This window comes from Bufo bufo, chromosome 4 (assembly GCF_905171765.1).
Source record: "Bufo bufo chromosome 4, aBufBuf1.1, whole genome shotgun sequence".
Classification (NCBI taxonomy): Eukaryota; Metazoa; Chordata; class Amphibia; order Anura; family Bufonidae; genus Bufo; species Bufo bufo.
This window is the reverse complement of record NC_053392.1, coordinates 200,680,143-200,706,413: the sequence shown is the minus strand read 5'-3', so window position 1 is coordinate 200,706,413 and position 26,271 is coordinate 200,680,143. Positions and strand designations below refer to the sequence as shown.

At 42.8% G+C, this 26,271-nt stretch overlaps 1 protein-coding gene across 5 annotated transcripts in view; it reads left to right on the top strand.

Moving 5' to 3' along the window:
- Window positions 1–26,271, top strand: part of PLD1 (phospholipase D1) — a 269,399-nt gene that overhangs the window by 142,064 nt on the left and 101,064 nt on the right. For all 5 annotated transcript variants that reach the window (XM_040428237.1, XM_040428239.1, XM_040428238.1 and 2 more), the window contains one exon: window positions 25,833–26,003. In XM_040428237.1, coding sequence (XP_040284171.1) covers window positions 25,850–26,003 — 154 coding nt within the window. In that variant the 5' untranslated portion in view covers window positions 25,833–25,849. The remainder of the gene's footprint in view (window positions 1–25,832; window positions 26,004–26,271) is intronic.

The window sequence follows — 26,271 nt, the reverse complement described above, 5'->3', positions numbered from 1 at the left end:
AAAGAGAAAACCGCAGCATACGGTTTTATCTCTGGCGAAAAAAACTGAAGACTTGCCTGAATGCCGGATGCGGCATTTTTTTCCATAGGAATGTATTAGTGCCGGATCCTTCCACTCTACGCATGTGCAGACCAAAAAAAGGTGAAAAAAGTAAATGCCGGATCAGTTTTGCCGGATGACACTGAAAAGACGGATCCATGATTTAAATGCATTTTTTTGACTGATCAGGCATTTTTAAGACTGATCAGGATCATGATCAGTCTTACTAATGCCATCAGTTGGCATACGTTTTGCCGAATTCGGCAGGCAGTTCCGGCGACGGAACTGCTTGCCGGATCTCTCTGCCGCAAGTGTGAAAGTAGCCTTAGCCAGGCGCTTTCTCTGCTGGTCTTGATATCCCCTGTGCTGCCGGAGGAAGCACCACATTTATGAGAAGGCACAGGCCTTTATCGTAAATTAGGCGAATCCTCCAGCAGAAAAATATCAGAACAGAAATCTACAAAAGCTCTGCAGTAGAGTCCTGGCTTCATTTTCACCAGAAAACTTGTGTAAATGAGGATAAATTTGTGTTGGTTGTTGACCATGCCGCTTTCCTGTCCTTTCCACTAGCCCCTTTGGAAAAGTGGCGAGGGTGGCGTAAAAAGAAGCACATGTGACCTTCTTCTTTTTAAGTCGTTTTTGAAGCTTGTAATTTTTAAAGTTACTTTTCTGGCACAGGGGAGATGATAAATCTCTCCTATGGTGTTACCTATGACTCAGCTTCTCCTAGACTCGGAAGGAGCACCCTGTCTAGTCTAGTTCTTCCCACAAGCCACCCTGTGTCTGTTGCACAATTTGTAGTCTTTGATTTTACCACAGTCTGCAAGCAAATACATCTTGCTGTATAGCCTGAAACGAATGGTATTTCGTATTGTAGCAGATACGCTCTTTAAGGCCGGGTTCACATCTGCATTGTGATTTCCAGCACTGTAATCCGGTCACTGTATCTGGTGTATATGCCGGCTTTCAGATGGACAAAATGCTACACACACCATACATGCCGGATTACTGCTAGATCCCATTACAGTGAATGGGGATTCGGCGGTGCATGGTGGTATCCGCCAGAACAGACTGCTGCAGTTCACAACGCAGATGTGAACCCAGCCTCAGAGGGTCACAGATTAAAAATGATCCCCTATTGTATAATGTTGTTGTTGTTTCCCCCCCCCCCTCTTATTCTAAGGGCTCATTCACATCAGCTTTGGAGTTTGCATACTATGCTATCTTGCCTCACATCAACAGGAATTTTATAATGGGGTATTTATATTGTTTTAGGGTTCTGCAAGCAATACAGGAAATGTCATAGAATCAAATATTTTGAAGTGGTTATTAAAGAGGTTGTGTCAGTTTAAAAAAAATGGTAAAAGACATGAGAATGTATCAAAGGGGTTTTCCCGAGAGTTTTTTTTATTACTTCTCCTCTGGATAGTTCATCAGTATCTGATCAGTGTGGGTCTGACAATCAGGACCCCCCCCCTCCCCTAACAATAAGCTGTTTTGTGAAGGCATCGGTGCTCGCAGTAGCGATGCGGCTTTCTCTCGGCTCACCAAGCACAGCTCCGTACATTGTACAGCGGCTGTGTTTAATATTGCAGCTCAGTTCCGTTCACTTCTATGGGGCTGAGCTGCGCCTAGGGCATGTGACTGATGAACGTGGCATCACATCCCACCCTAAGCTGCAAGAAGGCTGCAGCGCTCACAGGAGTGCCACTGCCTTCTCAAACAGCTGATCGGCGGGGACTCCCACCGATCAGATACTAATTACCTATCTAGAGGAGAGGTCATCAGTATAAAAGTCTCGGAAAACCCCTTTAACATGATAAAAATTCCTGCTTGCTATTCCCCCGTCAGTCTGATCCTCACGACCACAGCAGCCATGTTGTCATGCTCTTGGCTGCAACAATGACATCCCATCCTGTGATGGCTAACCTCCGGCACTCCAGCTGTGGTAAAACTACAACTCCCTACATCCGACGGTTTCAGGTTGTCAGATCGGATATGCCCTGAATGCAGATTGGGCCTTTGCCTCATTGGATGCTGCCAAGGCATTTGATTCCATAGAATGGACATACTTGCTAGGCTGCCTGAAGGGCTTTGGGTTTTGGTTCCTCAGATGGATTAATATCCTATACAGCAGCCCGGTAAGCAGGCTACTGGTAAATGGAGAAATATCCGAAAGCTTTCCCCTTTACAGAGGAACGAGACAGGGCTGTCCCCTGTCACCGCTCTTGTTTGCCTTGGCAGTAGAGACCCTGGCAATTAGGGTGAGGTGCAGTAATACCATAACGGGAATAACCATGGGGGAGAGAGAGGTTGGCATTGAACTTTATGCTGTTGACATGGTCCTGTATCTGACCTCACCCGACTCGTCCCTCAGAAGTGCGGTGGCTCTGATAGATGAATTTGGGGAATACTCGGGTCTAAGAATTAACTGGGAAAAGTCAGTATACAGTCGTGGCCAAAAGTTTTGAGAATGACACACAAATATTAGTTTTCACAAAGTTTGCTGCTAAACTGCTTTTAGATGTTTGTTTCAGTTGTTTCTGTGATGTAGTGAAATATAATTACACGCAATTCATACGTTTCAAAGGCTTTTATCGACAATTACATGACATTTATGCAAAGAGTCAGTATTTGCAGTATTGGCCCTTCTTTTTCAGGACCTCTGCAATTCGACTGGGCATGCTCTCAATCAACTTCTGGGCCAATTCCTGACTGATAGCAACCCATTCTTTCATAATCACTTCTTGGAGTTTGTCAGAATTAGTGGGTTTTTGTTTGTCCACCCACCTCTTGAGGATTGACCACAAGTTCTCAATGGGATTAAGATCTGGGGAGTTTCCAGGCCATGGACCCAAAATGTAAACGTTTTGGTCCCTGAGCCACTTAGTTATCACTTTTGCCTTATGGCACGGTGTCCCATTGTGCTGGAAAATGCATTGTTCTTCACCAAACTGTTGTTGGATTGTTGGAAGAAGTTGCTGTTGGAGGGTGTTTTGGTACCATTCTTTATTCATGGCTGTGTTTTTGTGCAAAATTGTGAGCGAGCCCACTCCCTTGGATGAGAAGCAACCCCACACATGAATGGTCTCAGGATGCTTTACTGTTGGCATGACACAGGACTGATGGTAGCGCTCACCTTTTCTTCTCCGGACAAGCCTTTTTCCAGATGCCCCAAGCAATCAGAAAGAGGCTTCATTGGAGAATATGACTTTGCCCCAGTCCTCAGCAGTCCATTCACAATACTTTCTGCAGAAGATCAATCTGTCCCTGATGTTTTTTTTGGAGAGAAGTGGCTTCTTTGCTGCCCTTCTTGACACCAGGCCATCTTCCAAATGTCTTCGCCTCGCTGTGCGTGCAGATGCACTCACACCTGCCTGCTGCCATTCCTGAGCAAGCTCTGCACTGGTGGCACTCCGATCCCGCAGCTGAATCCTCTTTAGGAGACGATCCTGGCGCTTGCTGGACTTTCTTGGACGCCCTGAAGCCTTCTTAACAAGAATTGAACCTCTTTCCTTGAAGTTCTTGATGATCCTATAAATTGTTGATTGAGGTGCAATCTTAGTAGCCACAATATCCTTGCCTGTGAAGCCATTTTTATGGAACGCAATGATGGCTGCACGCATTTCTTTGCAGGTCACCATGGTTAACAATGGAAGAACAATGATTTCAAGCATCACCATCCTTTTAACATGTCAAGTCTGCCATTTTAACCCAATCAGCCTGACATAATGATCTCCAGCCTTGTGCTCGTCAACATTCTCACCTGAGTTAACAAGACGATTACTGAAATGATCTCAGCAGGTCCTTTAATGACAGCAATGAAATGCAGTGGAAAGTTTTTTTTGGGATTAAGTTAATTTTCATGGCAAAGAAGGACTATGCAATTCATCTGATCACTCTTCATAACATTCTGGAGTATATGCAAATTGCTATTATAAAAACTTAGGCCTCTTTCACACTTGCGTTGTCCGGATCCGGCGTGTACTCCACTTGCCGGAATTACACTCCGGATCCGGAAAAACGCAAGTGTACTGAAAGCATTTGAAGACTGAACCGTCTTCCAAATGCTTTCAGTGTTACTATGGCACCCAGGACGCTATTAAAGTCCTGGTTGCCATAGTAGGAGCGGGGAGCGGGGGAGCGGTATACTTACAGTCCGTGCGGCTCCCGGGGCGCTCCAGAATGACGTCAGAGCGCCCCATGCGCATGGATGACGTGATCCATGCGATCACGTGATCCATGCGCTTGGGGCGCCCTGACGTCACTCTGGAGCGCCCGGGGAGCCGCACGGACGGTAAGTACACTGCTCCCCCGCTCCCCGCTACACTTACCATGGCTGTCAGGACTTTAGCGTCCCGGCAGCCATGGTAACCACTCTGAAAAAGCTAAATGTCGGCTCCGGCAATGCGCCGAAACGACGTTTAGCTTAAGGCCGGATCCGGATCAATGCCTTCCAATGGGCATTAATTCCGGATCCGGCCTTGCGGCAAGTGTTCCGGATTTTTGGCCGGAGCAAAAAGCGCAGCATGCTGCGGTATTTTCTCCGGCCAACAAACGTTCCGTACCGGAACTGAAGACATCCTGATGCATCCTGAACGGATTACTCTCCATTCAGAATGCATTAGGATAATCCTGATCAGGATTCTTCCGGCATAGAGCCCCGACGACGGAACTCTATGCCGGAAGACAATAACGCAGGTGTGAAAGAGCCCTTAAGCAGCAACTTTTCCAATATTTATGTAATTCTCAAAACTTTTGGCCACGACTGTACATGCCTCTAGACAGAACGAAGTGGACGGGCCCTTCACATGTTGCTCGATTAAAGGTGGTGGACACATTCAAATATCTGGGGGTGAAAATTACTAAACCACACTCCCAGGCTATATCACTTAACATTTACTCCTTAATTGATCATATTCAGGAAAAAATCCAAAACTGGAATTGCCTATCTCTGTAGCAGGGCGCATTAACTTAATCAAAATGATCATACTCCCCAAGGTTTTATATGCAGTTCAGCATTCAGAAATGTACATACCCAAGTCGATCTTTAAAGAATTAGACTCCATGACTAGGGCCTTTTTGGAGTAGATCTCGGGCCAAGCTTAGCTTAGATACATTGAGGCGCCCCAAAATGGTGGCATGGCATTACCGGATTATTTTCTATACTATTTGGCTGGCCAACTGCGACTCATTCACAACTGGTACACAACAGAAGACTTGCCCTCCTCAGAGTAGTTTTAAAACAATATCTAAATTGCAACACATTATGGTCGGTCCTAGAGGTGCCTCCCAAATTTCAGAAGCCACTTTTGCCATTACACAAATTGGCTCAGTTCGTCTGGAAAGGAGCTAAAGTATTGACCCAATATACAGAGGTTGTCTCAGACATACCTCCTATGGGACAATCAATCCTTGCCGCAATTGCAGGTGGTTATGGGAGCGGACAGATAGAAAAAAGCAGGGGTCAAAACTCTAAAAGATATCTCTGACCAGGGAGTAATAATGACATTCACGTCACTGTCACAAAAGTATGACATCCCTCGCGCTCACTTTTTCTCATATCTGCAACTTAGGGCTGCCATACAAACTAAGTTTCCGAACAATGGCACCGGGATTTCTAAGTACCCACTTATAGGAGTTGTCAAGACCCAGGGTCCCAGAGGATTAGTATCAGCGATCTACTCACACCTAGTACACAAGACGAGCAGTGCCAATGCCCCCCACCCCCAGTAATAGACAAATGGAAAAAATGAATACCCACACTCACAGAAGAATTCATAACGGTTTTATTGGAATCACATTTACAAGTATCACCAGCAGTGGCGTGCCCAGTGGTGGGGCGGTCCGCCCCGGGTGCCGGCTCTCAAGGGGTGCCAGAGCCTAGAAGCAATGAGCGCTTCCATCAATATAGATGGAAGCGTTCATTGCTGGAGCGCAGGGAGCTGTGGTCCTGTCACTCAGCTCCCTGCGCTCTGTCTCTCCCGCACTGAATGGTGAAACATGAAGACTTCTCCCCGCTCCACCATTCAGCCTGCAGGCATAGATCGCGCTGCTGGCCTGTGTGGGCGGAGCCTGAAGCCCAGAAATCTGCATAAGCTCCGCCCACACAGTGCTGCAGAGCGATCTGTTTCTGCAGGGGAGAGAGATGTAGACTTCAGGAACGGGACAAGGTGAGTAGGTACAGAGGGCATTTATACCATGGTGGGGGCACAGAGGGTATTTCTACCATGGAGGGGGCAAAGTGGGCAAAATTACTACAAAGGGGACACAGAGGGCAATATTACTACAAAGGGAATATAAATAAAAGAAACGCTTTAGTACGTTGCCTGTATTATCAGCGTCGCTGGTCCAAAATGTGAAGTGGGCAATGTTCACACACAGTCAATGCGTTTTCAGGGTAGGACCGCGCTGCTATTTTAGCAATGCAGGATTCTTCACTCTAGCACAGAACCATCCGCATATTTAGACACAGAGAACCAAATCGCCATCCACAGATGCACTTCTCTCCTCCAGCACACCTCTGTGGGATATCGAGAGATCGCACCAATAGTGAAGCACTGATAGTTCCAGTCAGATAAAAAGGTTTATTAAACTCCCAAAACCAATCTTGATTAAAAGCTTATGAAAATCATAAAACACCGTCTCCTACTCCTGCTCAACCCGGGTTTCGCTTTCGCGCTTAAGAAGGGGCACAGAGGGCATTACTACTGTGAAATGGGCACAGAGAGGGCATAACTACTGTGAGGGAGGCACAAAGAGGGCATTACAACTGTGAAGGGGGCACAATGAAGTGATAAGTACTTTAACCCCTTAAGGACGCAGGGCGTATCGGTACGCCCTATTTCCCGAGTCCTTAAGGACTCAGGGGTTAATCAGAACCGGATTTCGGCTGAAATTATTCAGCCGGCATCATGTGACCCCCCGATGTCGGCAATCACAGCAAACAGCAGGTCAATTCAGACCTGCGGTTTGCTGCGCTTTTTGCAGTTTTGAGTGCCTAAAATCAATATTTTACCCACCCCTGCACGATTTGATGCCGGCGGGGGGGGGGGGGGTGTCGCATGCGGTGGGGACGTTGCGGGAGGCGGGCGGTGCGGCAGGCGGGATCGCGATCCCCCGCCCGCCTCCCCATGAATGATCGTTGGCTTCTAGTGGGTATACCAGGGTGCCAGCACATTGCTGGCACCCTGGTATAAACGGCTGACATCTGTGCAGATGTCAGCCGTTTAACCCTTTCCATACCGCGGTCCGTACGGACCGCTGTATGGAAAAAGTTAACTGTCATCGGTCAGGGAGCTCCCTCCCTCACCATCGGGGGGCTGCTGTGCCTTTGCAGCCCCCTGATGGAGAGGGAGAGAGCCCCCCGACAGCCCCCCTCAGCCCTGTGCTTACCCTTCCCCGTCTGCGAAGTTGTGGCAGACGGGGAAGGTTCCCATGGCAACAGGACGCCTGCTCAGGCGTCCTGCTGTCCATGGTGCTGAACAGATCTGTGCTAAAAGCATAGATCTGTTCAGACAAAGTGTAAAATACAGTACAGTACAATATATACTAATTGTACTGTACTGTATTATACAGACATCAGACCCACTGGATCTTCAAGAACCAAGTGGGTCTGGGTCAAAAAAAATGTAAAAAAAAAGTGAAAAAAGTTAAGATAAAAAAAAAACATTCATCACTGAATAAAAATTAAAAAATTAAATACACTACACATATTAGGTATCGCCGCGTCCGTAACGACCTGATCTATAAAACGGTCATGTTACTTTCCCCGCACGGTGAACACCATAAAAATAAAAAAATAAAAACTGAGAAAATTTAAATTTTGCCCACCTTACTTCCCAAAAAAGGTAATAAGTGATCAAAAAAGTCACATGTACGCCAAAATAGTACCAATCAAACCGTCATCTCATCCCACAAAAATCATACCCTACCCAGGATAATCGCCCAAAAACTGAAAAAACTATGGCTCTCAGACTAAAGAAACACTAAAACATGATTTTTTTTGTTTCAAAAATGAAATCATTGTGTAAAACTTACATAAATAAAAATAAAGTATACATATTAGGTATCGCCGCATCCGTATCGACCGGCTCTATAAAAATATCACATGATCTAACCCCTCAGGTGACCACCGTGAAAAATAAAAAATAAAAACGGTGTAAAAAAAGCCATTTTTTGTCATCTTACGTCACAAAAAGTGTAATAGCAAGCGATCAAAAAGTCATATGCACCCCAAAATAGTGCCAATCAAACCGTCATCTCATCCCGCAAAAAATGAGACCCTACTCAAGATAATCGCCCAAAAACTGAAAAAACTATGGCTCTTAGACTATGGAGACACTAAAACTTTTTTTGGTTTTAAAAATGAAGTTATTGTATAAAACTTACATAAATAAAAAAAATTGTATACATATTAGGTATCGCCGCGTCCGCGACAACCTGCTCTATAAAATTACCACATGATCTAACCTGTCAGATGAATGTTGTAAATAACAAAAAAAAAAAAAAACGTGCCAAAAAAGCTATTTCTTGTTACCTTGCCGCACAAAAAGTGTAATATAGAGCAACCAAAAATCATATGTACCCTAAACTAGTACCAACAAAGCTGCCACCCTATTCCGTACTTTCTAAAATGGGGTCACTTTTTTGGAGTTTCTACTCTAGGAGTGCATCAGGGGGGCTTCAAATGGGACATGGTGTAAAAAAAAACAGTCCAGCAAAATCTGCCTTCCAAAAACCGTATGGCATTCCTTTCCTTCTGCGCCCTGCTGTGTGCCCGTACAGCGGTTTACGAACACATATGGGGTGTTTCTGTAAACTACAGAATCAGGGCCATAAATAATGAGTTTTGTTTGGCTGTTAACCCTTGCTTTGTAACTGGAAAAAAAATATTAAAATGGAAAATCTGCCAAAAAAGTGAAATTTTGAAATTGTATCTCTATTTTCCATTAAATCTTGTGCAACACCTAAAGGGTTAACAAAGTTTGTAAAATCAGTTTTGAATACCTTGAGGGGTGTAGTTTCTTAAATGGGGTCACTTTTATGGAGTTTCTACTCTAGGGGTGCATCAGGGGGGCTTCAAATGGGACATGGTGTCAAAAAAACAGTCCAGCAAAATCAGCCCTCCAAAAACCAACCGGCGCACCTTTCACTCTACGCCCCGCTGTGTGGCCGTAAAGTAGTTTACGGCCACATATGGGGTGTTTCTGTAAACGGCAAAGTCAGGGCAATAAAGATACAGTCTTGTTTAGCTGTTAACCCTTGCTTTGTTAGTGGAAAAAATGGGTCAAAATGGAAAATTAGGCAAAAAAATGAAATTCTCAAATTTCATCCCCATTTGCCAATAACTCTTGTGCAATACCTAAAGGGTTAACAAAGTTTGTAAAATCAGTTTTGAATACCTTGAGGGGTGTAGTTTATAGAATGGGGTAATTTTTGGGCGGTTTCTATTATGTAAGCCTCGCAAAGTGACTTCAGACCTGTAGTGGTCCCTAAAAATTAGGTTTTTGTAAATTTCTGAAAAATTTCAAGATTTGCTTCTAAACTTCTAAGCCTTGTAACATCCCCAAAAAATAAAATATCAATCCCAAAATGCTACAAACATGAAGTAGACATATGGGGAATGTAAAGTCATCACAATTTTTGGGGGTATTACTATGTATTACAGAAGTAGAGAAACTGAAACTTTGAAATTTGCAAATTTTTCAAAATTTTTGGTAAATATGGTATTTTTTTATGCAAAAAAATTTACTTTTTTGACCCAATTTTAGCAGTGTCATGAAGTACAATATGTGACGAAAAAACAGTCTCAGAACGGCCTGCATAAGTCAAAGCGTTTTAAAGTTATCAGCACTTAAAGTGACACTGGTCAGATTTGCAAAAAATGGCCAAGTCCTTAAGGTGAAATAGGGCTGAGTCCTTAAGGGGTTAAAGGGGCACAATGTGGGCATAACTACTGTAAAAGTTGTACAGTGAAGGGGTTACAATTTTTTTTTTTAAGTATTGGTGGGGGGTGCCAGAGAAAGGACCTGCCCTAGGCACGCCACTGATCAGCAGTCAATAACAAAACAATCCAGCTCTACATCATTCACCAGACATGCCTCACACCAACTAGGTTGCATAGAATGGGCAGAGTGCCTTCTACGGCATGCCCACGATGTGGGGAACTGGAGGTGGACTTCTGGCATATGATGTGGAGCTGTAACCCAATTATTGTGTTCTGAAGGGAGGTGACTGATTTTCTTTCCTCCTTATTGTCGGTGCGGGTGGCTTGCAACCCTGAAGTCTGCCTATTTGGAGTGCTGAACGAAGACAATTGGGATCACTATATGGCAATATTCTTGAAAGAATCAATGTTTATGGCACGTAATTGGTATATCCCCAATACACTGAACTTGACCATGTGGAAATTGCAAATAAACCAGATCCTACCATATGTAAGGCTAGTATTTAAACATATCAATAAACCACAAAAATTTGACAAGGTTTGGGGCCTATGGTGTGGGTCTCCTCACACAATGTATTCGACCTCGAGGAATCGTGGATCAGTGGGTTTAGTGGGGCCACATGTGAGAAAATGTATCTTATAATGCTATATTAGTCAAACATAGGGAATTTGTAACAATGCAATGGTTGGTTAAAGAAGTTGACAAAAGGAAAAAAGGGTCTTTGTTCAAATATATACACTTTATTCTTTGTTCTGTAATAAGAATGTAAGATGACAATGTTATTTTACTTTTGTTAATAAAGAGTTAAAAAAATAAATAAAATACAACTCCCAAGATGTACACTTGCTTGGCTGTTCTCGGAACTTCATAGAAATGAATAGAGCATGCTGGGAGTTGTAGTTTCACCACAGCTGCAATGCCAGAGGTTAGCCGTCAGTGCAGGCCTATACCATATATGACCGTTGCAACCAGACATTGGAAATTACATTATATACTGGCACATATATAAGAACCCAGCTGAGAGGATTGCGGTTGCGGTGTTGGAACAGTGAGTTTAACTTTTTTTATTTTAATACTTTCTCATTGCTTATTACCATTTTTTTTTTTTAATCTCGCATTTCTTTTAAAGGTAAAACCTTGGTTTCTACAGCAGACTGTTAAATATTTATTTTGTAAGATTTTTTTTCTATGACGTGACAAATAGCTGTTTGCTGAGGATGACGTTAACCCCACAAGATTTTATTGATGAGCTGTTCGGCGGTGCCAAGACTCCTCAGCCTGTGCATTGTACGGAGGCTTCCCATATCAATATTCTGTTAATATTTTCTAAGCTTCAAGATAACATTGTTAAAGTTTGGATGTAAAATTGTCTTACAACAGCTGTTTATAAGAAATACTGTATGACCTTCTTACACTTCCATAAGTGTCATTCTTTCCGGCAGTCTGTATGGGGTGGCAGCACAAGTCCGTGGGTGGTGTCTGGTATGCTCCATTAATGTAAATTTGGCTGAATTGTAATAGCAGCCTGTGGACAAGTGTGGCACTGCATCCTGGGCTGTCATGGAGGCATATGTGGCTGAAACTCCTGAGGAACACTGGTTGGTATGGGGGTGGGCAGCGGTCAACAATGGTGATCCAGTTCAAATAAGTGTCCCTGCTTGACTGGGCTTCACAGAAAAGACCAGAAAGCAAATGACTACACAGAAGATGTCAGCTGGTTTTTGGATTTTAGAGTGGTTTATGCTGACTGCATCGGATCAGTACTGTATTCAGTTGTCTGGTGTATGCGTGTATTGATGCATCATTTATGGTTCAATTTGTTTTTATTGAAAACCATAGTAAACATAGACATAATGAGTCACAGGAAAATTACGTATTCAAGTATCATAGCTCCATACAAATATAAAGTCAGCAATCATCGATTCAAGATGAATGGAGGGGGGGATGAGACAAGACAGGGGGACAAGGGGAAGAAGGGGGAAGGAAGGGAGGGGAGAGGTAGTGTACTTGTAATCCAGACAAGATTTTATAGCAGTAAAATGAACATGAGAACGTTAAGTAATAGTACCTGAGGTCAACCAACCTGAAAAATTTGCAGACGCTCGGAACTGGTACCAGGCTTCCCATTGTCTAGAATGTGCCACGCCTTGATGCATTATTTAGTTATGATGTGGTAGTAATACTTGGTTGTCTTATAGTAGTGGTATTCATTCACTGTGGTGGTAATATTTGAATGTAGGTTGGAGGTATTTATTTCGTGCAGTTCTGGTAGTAGTATTTGGTCACAATATTACTGTTAATTTAGAGGCATTTCATATTGTACCTCCTTAGGTCATCTTGCAAGCACAGCATGGTTCATTTCCCCCCGGTGATGGTGCCAGAGAAAGCTGCGTCTAACTTTGTTTCCATCTCAGTGACTTTCACAGGGAAAATGTAGTTTTTCATGCCAAGCATTCAAATGATTGGCCAACCATGTTATGTATAGACTGTCTGGGACACTCTTCATAGGGGCTCTTTGGCTCCTAGTGAGGGTCCTTAGTGGGGGATTCCAGACTGTGCTGTCAAGATGCCTTCTTCATGGAAGAGCCAAACCTTTAATCTTCTCTTAAGCCCCTATTACATTGCCGTATTTTAGGGCCAATTATCGGGAAGAAGCTTTAATAGGAATGCTTGTTTCTGATGGTTGGCCTATATAATCATGTCCCCTATCAGCCGACAAACCATCTTTCGTCTTATTGCATCTTTCTTTCAAAAAGAAAGATGTCCTATTATCGGCAGCACATCAATCTGTGTAATCAGGGATGTGCTGCCAATAATGATTCTCAATGGCTGAAGGATGTTTGCGGAAGCAGTTGTTCCTCCCCATGAACTAAACATCAGCCAGTGAATAGAAGGATGCAAACGAGCACTGATGGCACGTTTATCATTGATCGTCGCTCGTCCTGCAGGAAGATCAGGCAGTGTAATACAGCCCTTTCTTGAAACACTTCAAGATATATCCATGTGTTGATCTAGTATCTAATCTCTTAGTTTCATCACCACCTGTGGGACTTTGGCTTCCAGTATTTGTCCCTCTATCCATACAATAGGTCTAGTACCACTGTCTACCAGGATTCCTCCGATTTTTGTGTTTTGTGCCTTACTCGAAGCGTAGGGCAAAGTTATTAATCCTGTCCAATTGCCCTTTTGCATGGGAATAGACAATATTGGGCCGATTACCGCAAACAAACTTCCATGTGAACACTCTTTACCAATAATTGCCTGATGTAAATGTGCCACCAATCCCTTGATGAACCTTCTTTTGTAGGATAAAAGCAATGTTGATGGGACACCCAAAATCATCATTTCTGAGCAGTAAATAATCCTATGTAAACAGGGATCTGCTGCACAGAAACAATGAATCTGTATGAAGAGGAACGATTGTGGTAGCAATTGCTCTTTTCCATACAGACCAGGCAACTATTAATTATGTTCATTCTTGATAATTGCTTTTGCATTGGCCTGTATAAAAGGGCTTTTAAGGGATTGCCTTACCTCAAACATTGTTGCCATCCGGCAGTCCGTTTATACCTTAGTCCCTGGCTGGCGTAGATTTCAGTTTTCTTTTACTGCATGAATGTGGTAAATGTGGGGGGGCAGGATTTATCTGAGCTGACATTTAAAGCGCTTAGGATTGCCCAAGTTCAGCTTTCTATTTCTTAACTAAAACCGCAAAATACATTATTAAAGTATATTACAAAAATTCTATTTGGGACATTTACAACATTTTTAAATAAAGGTGTTTAAAAGTTTACTTACTTTTAAAGTTATTCAATTGTCTTAGGGCACGTTCACACGAACGTGTGCTGCCCGTTTCCGTATTGCGGACCGTATTTGCGGATCCCCAATACACGGGCACCGTTCCGTGGGGATACGGAACGGAACACTACAGAGTGCTTTCTAGGGTTCTGTTCCGTGCTTCCGCACTGCAAAAAAATAGAACTTGCTCTATCTTTTTGCGGAACGGAAGGATCGTGGACCCATTCAAGTGAATGGGTTTGCGATCCCCATGCGCCTGCCCCACGGACGGTGCCCGTGCATTGTGGACCGCAATTTGCGGTCCACGGCACGGGCTTCACACATTTGTGTGAACAAGCTTTTAGGCTGATTTTGGGTTAAGGCCTAACAAGTGAATATATTTCTTAATCCTTACAAAAAAATAGCACTAAAATCTTCTAACCTTTTGCACGTTAAAACTGTCATTTAATTTTTTTTTCGTTTTATTAGAATCAGCAGAAACAGTAAATTTGCAATAACACTGGAAAGAATACCATATAGAAGTTGTGTTGAGATGTTTTAGCCAGTATACAGGGTGACTCAAAAGTCTCAGGACACCATTTTATTTCAGAAACAAAAGGGAAAATGAAATATCTGAATACCCCAGCAAGTAATGGGTAAGGGAGCCTATATTTTAGGCTATGTCTGGAACATGGCCACCATCTTGAAAGCCACGATATTTGATCAAGGACAACTTTTTCAATGGGAAGGGGGTCATTTAACATATGAAGGAAGACCAGAATTTTCCCAGAAATCGATTGTTGCAATCAGATTTGCAATATCTCTTGTGGTTCAAAAGTTATCAACACAGAAAGTTGCAACAACAACCAGGAGCGTTCCCTATGATGCACAGTTATTTGTCATGTACAATGTGTTGTCCCTGGTGCTGAACACAAAACTTTGAAGTTCTGAACTTTCTGTGTTGATACGATTTTCTCGATTTCTGAGAAAATTCTGGTCTTCTACATAACCCCCTTCCCATTGGAAAAATTTGCCCTTAATCCTTTAATTTGAGGGTATTTACATCCCAATCAGGTGAACGGTGTAGGAATTACAACAGTTTACATATGTGTCTCCCACTTGTTAAGGAACCAAAAGTAATGGGACATAATAATCATAAATCAAACTTTCACTTTTTAATACTTGGCTGCAAATCCTTTGCAGTCAATTACATCCTGAAGTATGGAACGCATAGACATCACCAGACGCTGGGTTTTATCCCTGGTGATGCTCTGCCAGGCCTCTACTGCAATTGTCTTCAGTTCCTGTTTGTTCTTGGGGCATTTTCCCTTCAGTTTTGTCTTCAGCAAGTGAAATGCATGCTCAATCGGATTCAGGTCAGGTGATTGACTTGGCCATTGCATAACATTCCACTTCTTTTCCTTAAAAAAAAAACTCTTTGGTTGCTTTTGCAGTATGCTTTGGGTCATTGTCCATCTGCACTGTGAAGCGCCGTCCAATGAGTTCTGAAGCATTTGGCTGAATATGAGCAGATAATATTGCCCGAAACACTTCAGAATTCATCCTGCTGCTTTTGTCAGCAGTCACATCATCAATAAATACAAGAGAACCAGTTCCATTGGCAGCCATACTTGCCCACGCCATGACACTACCATCACCATGCTTCACTGATAAGGTGGTATGCTTAGGATCATGAGCAGTTCCTTTCCTTCTCCATACTCTTCTCTTCCCATCACTCTGGTACAAGTTGATCTTGGTCTCATCTGTCCATAGGATGTTGTTCCAGAACTGTGAAGGCTTTTTTTAGATGTTGTTTGGCAAACTCTAATCTGGCCTTCCTGTTTTTGAGGCTCACCAATGGTTTACATCTTGTGGTGAACCCTCTGTATTCACTCTGGTGAAGTCTTCTCTTGATTGTTGACTTTGACACACATACACCTGCCTCCTGGAGAGTGTTCTTGATCTGGCCAACTGTTGTGAAGGGTGTTTTATTCACCAGGGAAAGAATTCTTTGGTCATCCACCACAGTTGTTTTCCGTGGTCTTCCAGGTCTTTTGGTGTTTCTGAGCTCACCGATGCGTTCCTTCTTTTTAAGAATGTTCCAAACAGTTGTTTTGGCCACGCCTAATGTTTTTGCTATCTCTCTGAATGGTTTGTTTTGTTTTTTCAGCCCAATGATGGCTTGCTTCACTGATAGTGACAGCTCTTTGGATCTCATCTTGAGAGTTCATAATAACCGATTCCAAATGCAAATAGCACACTTGAAATGAACTCTGGACCTTTTTTATTTGCTCATTGTAATTGGGATAATGAGGGAATAACACACACCTGGCCATGGAACAGCTGAGAAGCCAATTGTCCCATTACTTTTGGTCCCTTAACAAGTGGGAGGCACATATGCAAACTGTTGTAATTCCTACACCGTTCACCTGATTTGGTTGTAAATACTCTCAAATTAAAGCTGACAGTCTGCACATCTTGTTCGTTTCATTTCAAATCCATTGTGGTGGTGTATAGAGCCAAAAATGTTACAATTGTGTCGATCTCCCAATATTTATGAACCTGGCTGTATATATTTAATTTACTTTTTTTGAAATGATAGGGTGTCCTGAGACTTTTTACTCACCATGTATATCAATCTAGTTGATTATTAAGGTTAAGCTGTCATGTTATGTACAGTGATTTTGCAGGCTTTCAATAGTCATTATTTCATGCTCTCCCGTAACAGAACTCAATCATTTTTCTTCTTTTGTAAGGATTTTGTTGGCTTTTGTTTGCTCAGTACAAAGGTTAACACTTGTCTTTTGAAATAGTGATATTATCTCTTATCAATCCCCACCTTAAGATCTTATCAGAAGTTGAATGTCTACTTCTTCACTGTTCCTCTGTCTTTTCCTCACCTGGTACAGTTATTGATTGTCATAGGTGAATAGTCTCGTAAATGATTTTCTTTGGGATCACCACCTTCTTAATAGGACAGACCACTATTTGTTAGCTGTTTATTAAAGGGAACCTGTCACTAAGTTTGGGGGTCACTAAACCACAAGCATGTACTTATGCAACTGGTATTTAGCATTAATCCTGTCAAAACCTTCTAAGAGAGGTACCAGGTTGCACAACTCTGTAGGGTCAATGACTGAGCAGCTAGACAACAGAAAGGTCCATGTTTCAGGTAATTTATTCGGGTACTATCAGGTTGCCATTTAGGACCAGATAGTAATATCAAAAGATCGCATTCTGGGAGGGACCTGTGGTTGACTACTTGCTGGATTTGGCTGCAGGCGAAATAGAATTACGTACTCACCATTTAGATAAGCAGTCGTCCATGTAGTACATGGACAAACCAGGTCCACCAGAGCAAAAGCCACTGCTGGAGAGTTCTGAGAAGGGGACCCTCCTTTATGACATCCAGGTGCCCCAACAGGATGTATGCATAGGGGTTTTCCTAATCTGACAACCCATTTTAGGTTAAGACTATAAGGGTATGAACACGCACTTTTTTTTTTAATGCCGTTTTGGAAGCCAAAACTAGTGTGGATTACAAAAAAAAGAGAAGTTGTATCTAATCATAATATTTTCTATTCCTTTTATGATCCCCTACTGATTTTGGCTTCTAAAACTGCATCAGAAAACCTGAACGTGTGACCGTACCATGAAAGTTTACTGCAAATTTAACAATGTTTAAAGGGTTTCTGTCACCCCACAAAACTCTTTTTTTGGATAGTTAGATTCCTCATAGCGCGATATAGGGGAATATAATAGTCTTACTTACTTTCATGCGGCCGATTCTTTATAAAACGAAGTTTTATAATAATATGTAAATGAGGGCTCTACCAGCAAGTAGGGCGTCTACTTGCTGGTAGCCGCAGCAGAAAACCGCCCCCTCACCGTGTTGATTGACAGGGCCAGTAGTGATCTCCTCCTCCGGCCGGCCCTGTCAGTAATTCAAAAATCGCGCGCCTCTGGTCATTCGGCGCAGGCGCTCTGAGATGAGGAGGCTCGTCTCCTCAGCACTCCCTCAGTGCGCCTGCGCCGATGACATCACCGAAAGAGAAGACGTCATCGGCGCAGGCGCACTGAGGGAGTGCTGAGGATACGAGCCTCCTCATCTCAGAGCGCCTGCGCCGAATGACCAGAGGCGCGCGATTTTTGAAATACTGACAGGGCCGGCTGGAGGAGGAGATCACGGCTGGCCCTGTCAATCAACACGGCGAGGGGGCGGTTTTCTGCTGCGGCTACCAGCAAGTAGACCCCTCATTTACATATTATAAAACTTCGTTTTATAAAGAATCGGCCGCATGAAAGTAAGACTATTATATTCTCCTATATTGCGCTATGAGGAATCTAACTATCCAAAAAAAAAAAAAAGAGTTTTGTGGGGTGACAGAAACCCTTTAATAATGGGCGGATGAGAGTTTTATCTATCATGTGTATGTTTATCAAGATCATTTAGATGTGTAGCCAGGGACAAGTGAAGTGCGGGACATTATCTCATTGGAGCGGTCACCTCAGTACTTGTCAGGCATACAATTTATGGCTTTAGCATTCATACTTACAGATAAAGTCTATAATTACAGCCTTGACAAAAGTAATTTATTATAAACCATGATGTTACATGTGATAGGGAAGTTTATTGTGGAAAGGTATGTGACTGACGGGGTAAATGGACACCATAGAAATTCACATATTCCACCCCTTGCATTTTTTAGTTTCTTTCAATTATCTGTCAACTTTGTTAGGGCTCATCGATATAACCATATAAGGGGGTCTGCGTCCGATCCAGCGGTCATCCATGTGCTGTCCTAATCTGTGTGGGCATTCCACAAATTATAGACCATGTCCTATTCTTGTCTATTTTGCAGACAAGAATAGGCGTTTTCTACAACGGAAAGTACGGGATGCACACAGACAGTATCCGTATTTTGCGGACCACAAAATTGCAACAGCCGTGTGCCTGAGCCCTTATGTAGATTCCAAGGAATGAGTCAGAAATAACGTTATCTTTAGAATACCATGACGTACGTACATATGTATAGGCCCTGTCACACGGACTGAAGATCAATTGTGTAGGGAAATGATCAGCAAACAGGCTCAGTCAGACGCTCATTTGTAAACTGATAGCATCTTTTGACGTGGGCATAAAAAATGGTTGCTGGTCAGTAGCAGTTCTCTGTGGATGTGCTCCTGACACAATGAGAGGTGTATTGTTCATCTTCAAGGAATACCCATAGACTGGTGTGAAGGCTGTCTTAAACAAGCTGTGATCATCTTGTATCATAAATTGGTCTTCTTTATGGCCTTTTACATGGGCAGATATTCTGCATGGTAATTAGCACCAAGCACAATAACATGGCAATGTGCTGCCAGCAAACGTTTGTGAGGTGATTGGCGGCATGCTTACACAGGGCAGTGATTGGCTGGACAAGAATTCAGCCAACATTTATCTTGTGTATAGCCAGCCAATTTGGGCCGGAGTAGCTGGCCCTGTAATGTGAATAGGGGCCTCCTGAGTCTCCTCCTGTTGGCAGAGGTTGGGCATTGATTTCTACTGCCCATGCCTTTTTAGTTCTCTGGGATATAAGCCGACCTCCAGTGGATTCCTCTCCTCTTCCTACTGAGAACAGATGCATGCACGTTTATGGAGGAGTCATTGCTGTTTTGTGCTATAGCCGAGTCTGGTAATATCTGTCATCTCTCTGGGCCCATTCTCACAGCAGAATTTTGGTGCAGACTCCGTGCTAAAATTCGTCTGGCAGCTGCGAGGCTGGTGGTTTAAAGCCAGGAACAATGTGAAAAACGAACATGTCTAGGGATACGCTAACTTGTGTTTGAAGTTTAGCATACAAGGTTCGGGTTATGGGTTCGGCTATCATAGACCATAAGTTACGGTCCGTGGTAGCGGAATCCATAACAGAATTATTAGATAACTCAAACCTTGTATGCCGAACATGAAACACAAGTTCTCTCAACACTAAACATGTCCATTCTTGGTCCGGTATGTAGACATCCTCCACTTGGAGACACACCAGGTGTCCACTCACTATTCAGCTCTATTTAATTAAAGTGTAACTGTCATTTTTATTTGTGTAATGTGTAGGGTCAGTGATACTAACCATTTTTGTAATATACTTTAATTGCTGAAATCGTACATTTCTATTCGATAAATAGCCCTAAAGTGTCCCATTTTGAGCCTTGGCAACGCTCCTCTGTCTTCTGCTTACATGACCGTCAGTGCTGAGCAAGTCTCCACTGTTATGTAAACAGAAGACAGAGGAGCGTTGCTAAGGCTCAAAATAGGCCACTTTAGGGCTATTTTTCTAATAGAAATGTACGATTTTAGCAATTAAAGTATATTACAAAAATTGTTAGTATTACTGACCCTACACATTACAAAATTTAAAAAAAGAATGGCCATAACACTTTAAGCTAAGCACGAGCAGGCCCGTTGTGGCAGAAACCGTGGTGGTTTATGCTGCAGTATACATGGTAGATTTTCAGTGTCAAAATCCACTGTGTGAACTGGCCTTATACCATGTTATAGTATCCTACATTGGTCATAATAATCATAATCCGTATGGATGATGTTACTGGACCCACCTATGGATGCAGTCGTCACTCTCCTGATGAATGTGAATAACTGCCCATGAACAGCTTGGCATACACCTAGCATTGAAGTCTTTACATGGGAATACTTTATTTCATCATAGGCATGATTATTTTGTCTTTTTCTGAGCTTTTGCCTCATTTGTTTGGCATCTAGTACAATCTGTTGACTGGATATAAATAAATCATATGTTGGCAAGTCTTTCAGTTTTATTACATTTTTATCCGGCATACGTATGAGCTGTTTGTGTTTTCAAGAGATCCTGTAGGTGTATTTTAAGAAGAGCTGTTTGGCAGTATGCGCACATTATAGTTGTATTACGTGTAAGTTAGGATAGTAATTTAGCCTAATCTATAATCTTATTTTTGAAGTCACAACCAGTTTACACATTTTGGCTAAAGGTCTGGAGAACAAAATTGATGATGATCAAACTCCCAACTACCGTAGAGATTTATGTAAAAAACCTTCAAAGTAAATCCAGAGGAGGCGAACTTCCTTTTTGTGTGTTCTTAAAGGGAACCTGTCACCTGGATTTTGTGTATAGAGCTGAGGACATGGGTTGCTAGATCGCCACTAGCACATCCGCAATACCCAGTCCTCATAGCTCTGTGTGCTTTTGTGTAAAAAAAAAAAGATTTGATACATATGCAAATTAACCTGAGATGAGTCCTGTCCCTGACTCATCTCACATACAGGACTCATCTCAGGTTAATTTGCATATTAATTAAAATCGTTTTTTTTACACAATAAAAGCACACAGAGCTATGGGGACTGGGTATTGCGGATGTGCTAGCGGCCATCTAGCAACACATGTCCTCAGCTCTATACACAAAATCCCGGTGACAGGTTCCCTTTAAACTGATGGTGTCCTGCTTGATTTTATCTTGTTCCCTTCATAAACCTAAATGTAAAGGGAACCTGTTACGTTGAACATGGTATGTGATCTGCGGGCAGCATGTTATAGAGCAGGAGGAGCTGAGCAGAGTGATATAAAGTTTTTTGTCGGAAAAGATTCAGTAACACTTGTATTTCATTCACTTAAAGGGGTTCTCCAGGAATACTGAGTTTTTAGCAAGTGCCCGCAGCCTGCCTCTTTAAACAGGAGATTCATACTTGCCTGCTCTGTTCCTCCACATTGCCACCTCTGCTTCCAAATTCCAGTTAACATTCTCTGCTGCAGCCAATGACTGGTCTTCAGTGGTGATGTGGTCACAAGCAGCACGTCGCATCTGAAGCCAGTCATTGGCTGCAGCGGAGCATGTGACCATGCCCATGCTGTGCTGTGATAGACACTTTAGGAAAGCCCAAATATAATTGTTTTTTCACAGTCATGATTGTATAAAAAAGCACAGCCGTTATGCAAACTTTTCTTAAAAACTTTAGGAGTCCAGTGGGTGGTGCCTCTTGGTGATTGACAGCCTTCCTGTATAATTGTGTATACAGAGTTTGCAGTCAATCACTAAGTAGGACCATCCTTGTTGACCGCAGATAGGACCACATGAACAATGTGACAGCTTCCCGGCCTCATTTTCAAACCGCTGATCAGCGGGGGTGCCGGGAGTCTGAAACCCACCGATCTGATATTTATGACCTATCAATATAAATAAAGCAGACAACCCCTTTAAGCTAGTCATTCACATTAGATGTACATCAGCCGAACCCGCTGATTTGGACATCCAGCTGATGTGTATGGTAGCCTCCTTACTTTCCTCCGACAGCTGCTTTCTCCCCTCTCCCCATTCACTACATACCCATGCTTGGCCGAGCATGCATATGTATGGGAGGATTGGGAGAGATGGCTTTTGGCCGAACGAGCATTCGATCCACAGTTATCTAATGTGTATGCCAAGCTTTACCCTTCACCCACATGCTGAATAAGTGGTAGTTTACCCTTCCAAAAAATGTTCTCTTACTATATGTAGCTTATATCTGATGGTTTGTCTGTCATCCAATGTGATCATGAATACAATGTGGTATTTATTGCGTCACCAGGTTAATGTTACCCTGTCTGAGGGAAGGATGAAGTGATGACAGACACCCGGACTACAGTCGTGGCCAAAAGTTTTGAGTGACACAAATATTAGTTTTCACAAAGTTTGTTGCTAAACTGCTTTTAGATCTTTGTTTCAGTTGTTTCTGTGATGTAGTGAAATATAATTACACACACTTCATACGTTTCAAAGGCTTTTATCGACAATTACATGACATTTATGCAAAGAGTCAGTATTTGCAGTGTTGGCCCTTCTTTTTCAGGACCTCTGCAATTCGATTGGGCATGCTCTCAATCAACTTCTGGGCCAATTCCTGACTGATAGCAACCCATTCTTTCATAATCACTTCTTGGAGTTTGTCAGAATTAGTGGGTTTTTGTTTGTCCACCCACCTCTTGAGGATTGGCCACAAGTTCTCAATGGGATTAAGATCTGGGGAGTTTCCAGGCCATGGACCCAAAATGTCAACGTTTTGGTCCCCGAGCCACTTAGTTATCACTTTTGCCTTATGGCACGGTGCTCCATCGTGCTGGAAAATGCATTGTTCTTCACCAAACTGTTGTTGGATTGTTGGAAAAAGTTGCTGTTGGAGGGTGTTTTGGTACCATTCTTAATTCATGGCTGTGTTTTTGGGCAAAATTGTGAGTGAGCCCACTCCCTTGGATGAGAAGCAACCCCACACATGAATGGTCTCAGGATGCTTTACTGTTGGCATGACACAGGACTGATGGTAGCGCTCACCTTTTCTTCTCCGGACAAGCCTTTTTCCAGATGCCCCAAACAATTGGAAAGAGGCTTCATCGGAGAATATGACTTTGCCCCAGTCCTCAGCAGTCCATTCACCATACTTTCTGCAGAAGATCAATCTGTCCCTGATGGGTTTTTTTGGAGAGAAGTGGTATCTTTGCTGCCCTTCTTGACACCAGGCCATCTTTCAAAAGTCTTCGCCTCACTGTGCGTGCAGATGCGCTCACACCTGCCTGCTGCCATTCCTGAGCAAGCTCTTCACTGGTGGCACTCCGATCCCGCAGCTGAATCCTCTTTAGGAGACTATCCTGGCGCTTGCTGGACTTGGACGCCCTGAAGCCTTCTTAACCAGAATTTAACCTCTTTCCTTGAAGTTCTTGATGATTCTATAAATTGTTGATTGAGGTGCAATCTTAGTAGCTACAATATCCTTGCCTGTGAAGCCATTTTTATGCAACGCAATGATGGCTGCACACGTTTCTTTGCAGGTCACCATGGTTAACAATGGAAGAACAATGATTTCAAGCATCACCCTCCTTTTAACATGTCAAGTCTGCCATTTTAACACAATCAGCCTGACATAATGATCTCCAGCCTTGTGCTCGTCAACATTCTCACCTGAGTTAACAAAACGATTACTAAAATGATCTCAGCAGGTCCTTTAATGACAGCAATGAGATGCAGTAGAAAGTTTTTTTTGGGATTAAGTTAATTTTCATGGCAAAGAAGGACTATGCAATTCATCTGATCACTCTTCATAACATTCTGGATTATATGCAAATTGCTATTATAAAAACTTAAGCAGCAACTTTTCCAATATTTATGTAATTCTCAAAACTTTTGGCCACGACTGTATAGTGGTCCTTTACTTACATTTCAATATGCAGTAGTTTTCATAAATTCCCAGTTTTTGTTGCAGCGCTGGAGATTCAATAACCTCTATTTTGTAGAAGTACCCCTTCCTTCATAACATTTCAGATGTCTTATCTTCTGCTCCTTCGGCTGTTTCCTTGACTCCCATAGAAAGGGCATATCCTATGGGTATGACAAAAATATATAAGAATCACAGCATTATCTCCTCCTTATCGGTAGATATAGCTGTTAGAAATCGGGTTGGGAGTGATAGCAAGCAGTATGTAGTGATGACCTGTCCTCAGGATAGGTCATCAACATCTGATCAGTGGGGGTCTGACACCCGGCACCCCCGCCAATCAACGGTTGAGGAGTCGGTGCTCCATGCAAGTGTCGCCTTCTGACTCCTCTTCAAACAGCTGATGGCCAGGGCTCACCAATCAGATCAATATATACTGCCTGCACAACCCCTTTAAGACTAAAATTAGTCATGTATAGTGTTGAACGAACTTCTGTTTTAAGTTCGATGTCTAAAGTTCGGCTTCCGGTTAGCGAAGAATCCCGATATGGATTCCGAATTCCGTTGTGGTCCGTGGTAGCGGAATCAATAATCGGTCATTATTGATTCCGCTACCACGGACCCCAACGGAATTCGGAATCCATATCGGGATTCTTCGCTAACCGGAAGCTGAACTTTAGACGCCGAACTTAAAACAGAAGTTCGCTCAACACTAGTCATGTAACTAAGGGGTTAGAAAAATGCACTGGTGTCCGTGAGTTGTGCACCAACTAGATTTACTTCAGATGTAAATTCAGGGTTTTTCCAATTTACATTGGGTACATGGGAACTTATTGTAGATGCCTGCCTAAATACAACCAACATTGCAATCTTATTGCAGTCAAGTACACATATACTGTATTATAAAATGAACCCCATTTATAATGGCAGGGGTGAAATCTGCTGTAAAAATCCACAACAAAAACTCACCTGCTGTGGATTTAAAATTCATACCAGATCTCAGTTTCTGTGCATTTTTTCCCCTCAGTGTGTGAATGAGATTTGGAAAAATGTTTAATTGTGGGTGTACTGTACCTTTGGTTTGCTCTAAGTATACTTCTGATAGATGGCGGTTAATATACTTGCTAGTGATGAATTTAAGATGAAGAAGTAGATTTCCACGGTCTGGAACCAGTTGTTCTCAGTACCATAGATATAACCGTTATCAATAATCCTGAAATCCCTCATTTTAGCTGATAAACCAGGCACAGTGCCTTGTGGGACTAGCTCAGCTGAATGTAATGATAACTTTCACTTAGCAATCTGCTTCATTCTGGAGAAAAAGTACTCTTAATCCATATGCAAATGAGCATTGAGAGCCCACCTTTCCTCCTCCCGTTAGCCCGTCCTGCTCATTTTTGACAGGGCAAGGTGAGACGACTAAGCAGGAACCTGGCCCTAAAAGAGGAGCTGGCAGGAGGAGGAGGAGCAAGGGTGCACTGAGTGGCTTGGGCCCGCCCTTAGTGCACTTAGCTGTGCATTTGCATTTGGAATAAAAGTACTTTTTCTCCAGAATAAACCAACAGATCATTACATTGAGCTACCCCTACAAAACATTGCGCCTTATTTAACTGTGAATTGCTGGTGACAGATTCACTTGATCACAAGTGTGATCAATTGATTGGGGACCAAAAGTTACTGCTATGGGGATCTATGTAAAAAAAAAAAAGGGGCAGTCCATTAGTTTAGGCATGAAAACTTAAAGATAGAAGTATTTTTTTTCTAAATTTTAGAACTCCGCAAAAATGAAGAGTTAACATTGATAAAAGTACACACCGAACCAATGCTGATCTGTTGTATTTTTTTTCCATCAGGCCCCTGTGTTAGCAAGATGTCACTGAGAAGTGAGAAAAAAATCGATTCTTCTGCATTAAAGAAGATTGCTGCAGACATGAGTAACCTAATTGAAAATCTTGACACCAGTGAGCTTCACTACGATGGGGAAGAGGTGGACTGTGATGTCATCACTGACCCCAAAACGAATGGTAAGTACATACAACTACAAGAAGGGTGGCTTTCATTTCATAAAGATGTGCCCTATTACTCTGCAATCAAATATAATGGGGGTCATTTACTCAGCTGAAATACACCTAAATTAGGCATATTTCAGGCGCACATGGTGGCGCAACGGCTAGTTGTGCCACTATCTGTGACTTCGCCTTGCTCACGCCAGGTCTAAAATTGTGGCATGGGCGGGGAAGGGCCGGTAGGCCCGTCTCATTCATCATTTTAGTTGTAAAAAATGGTCTAAAT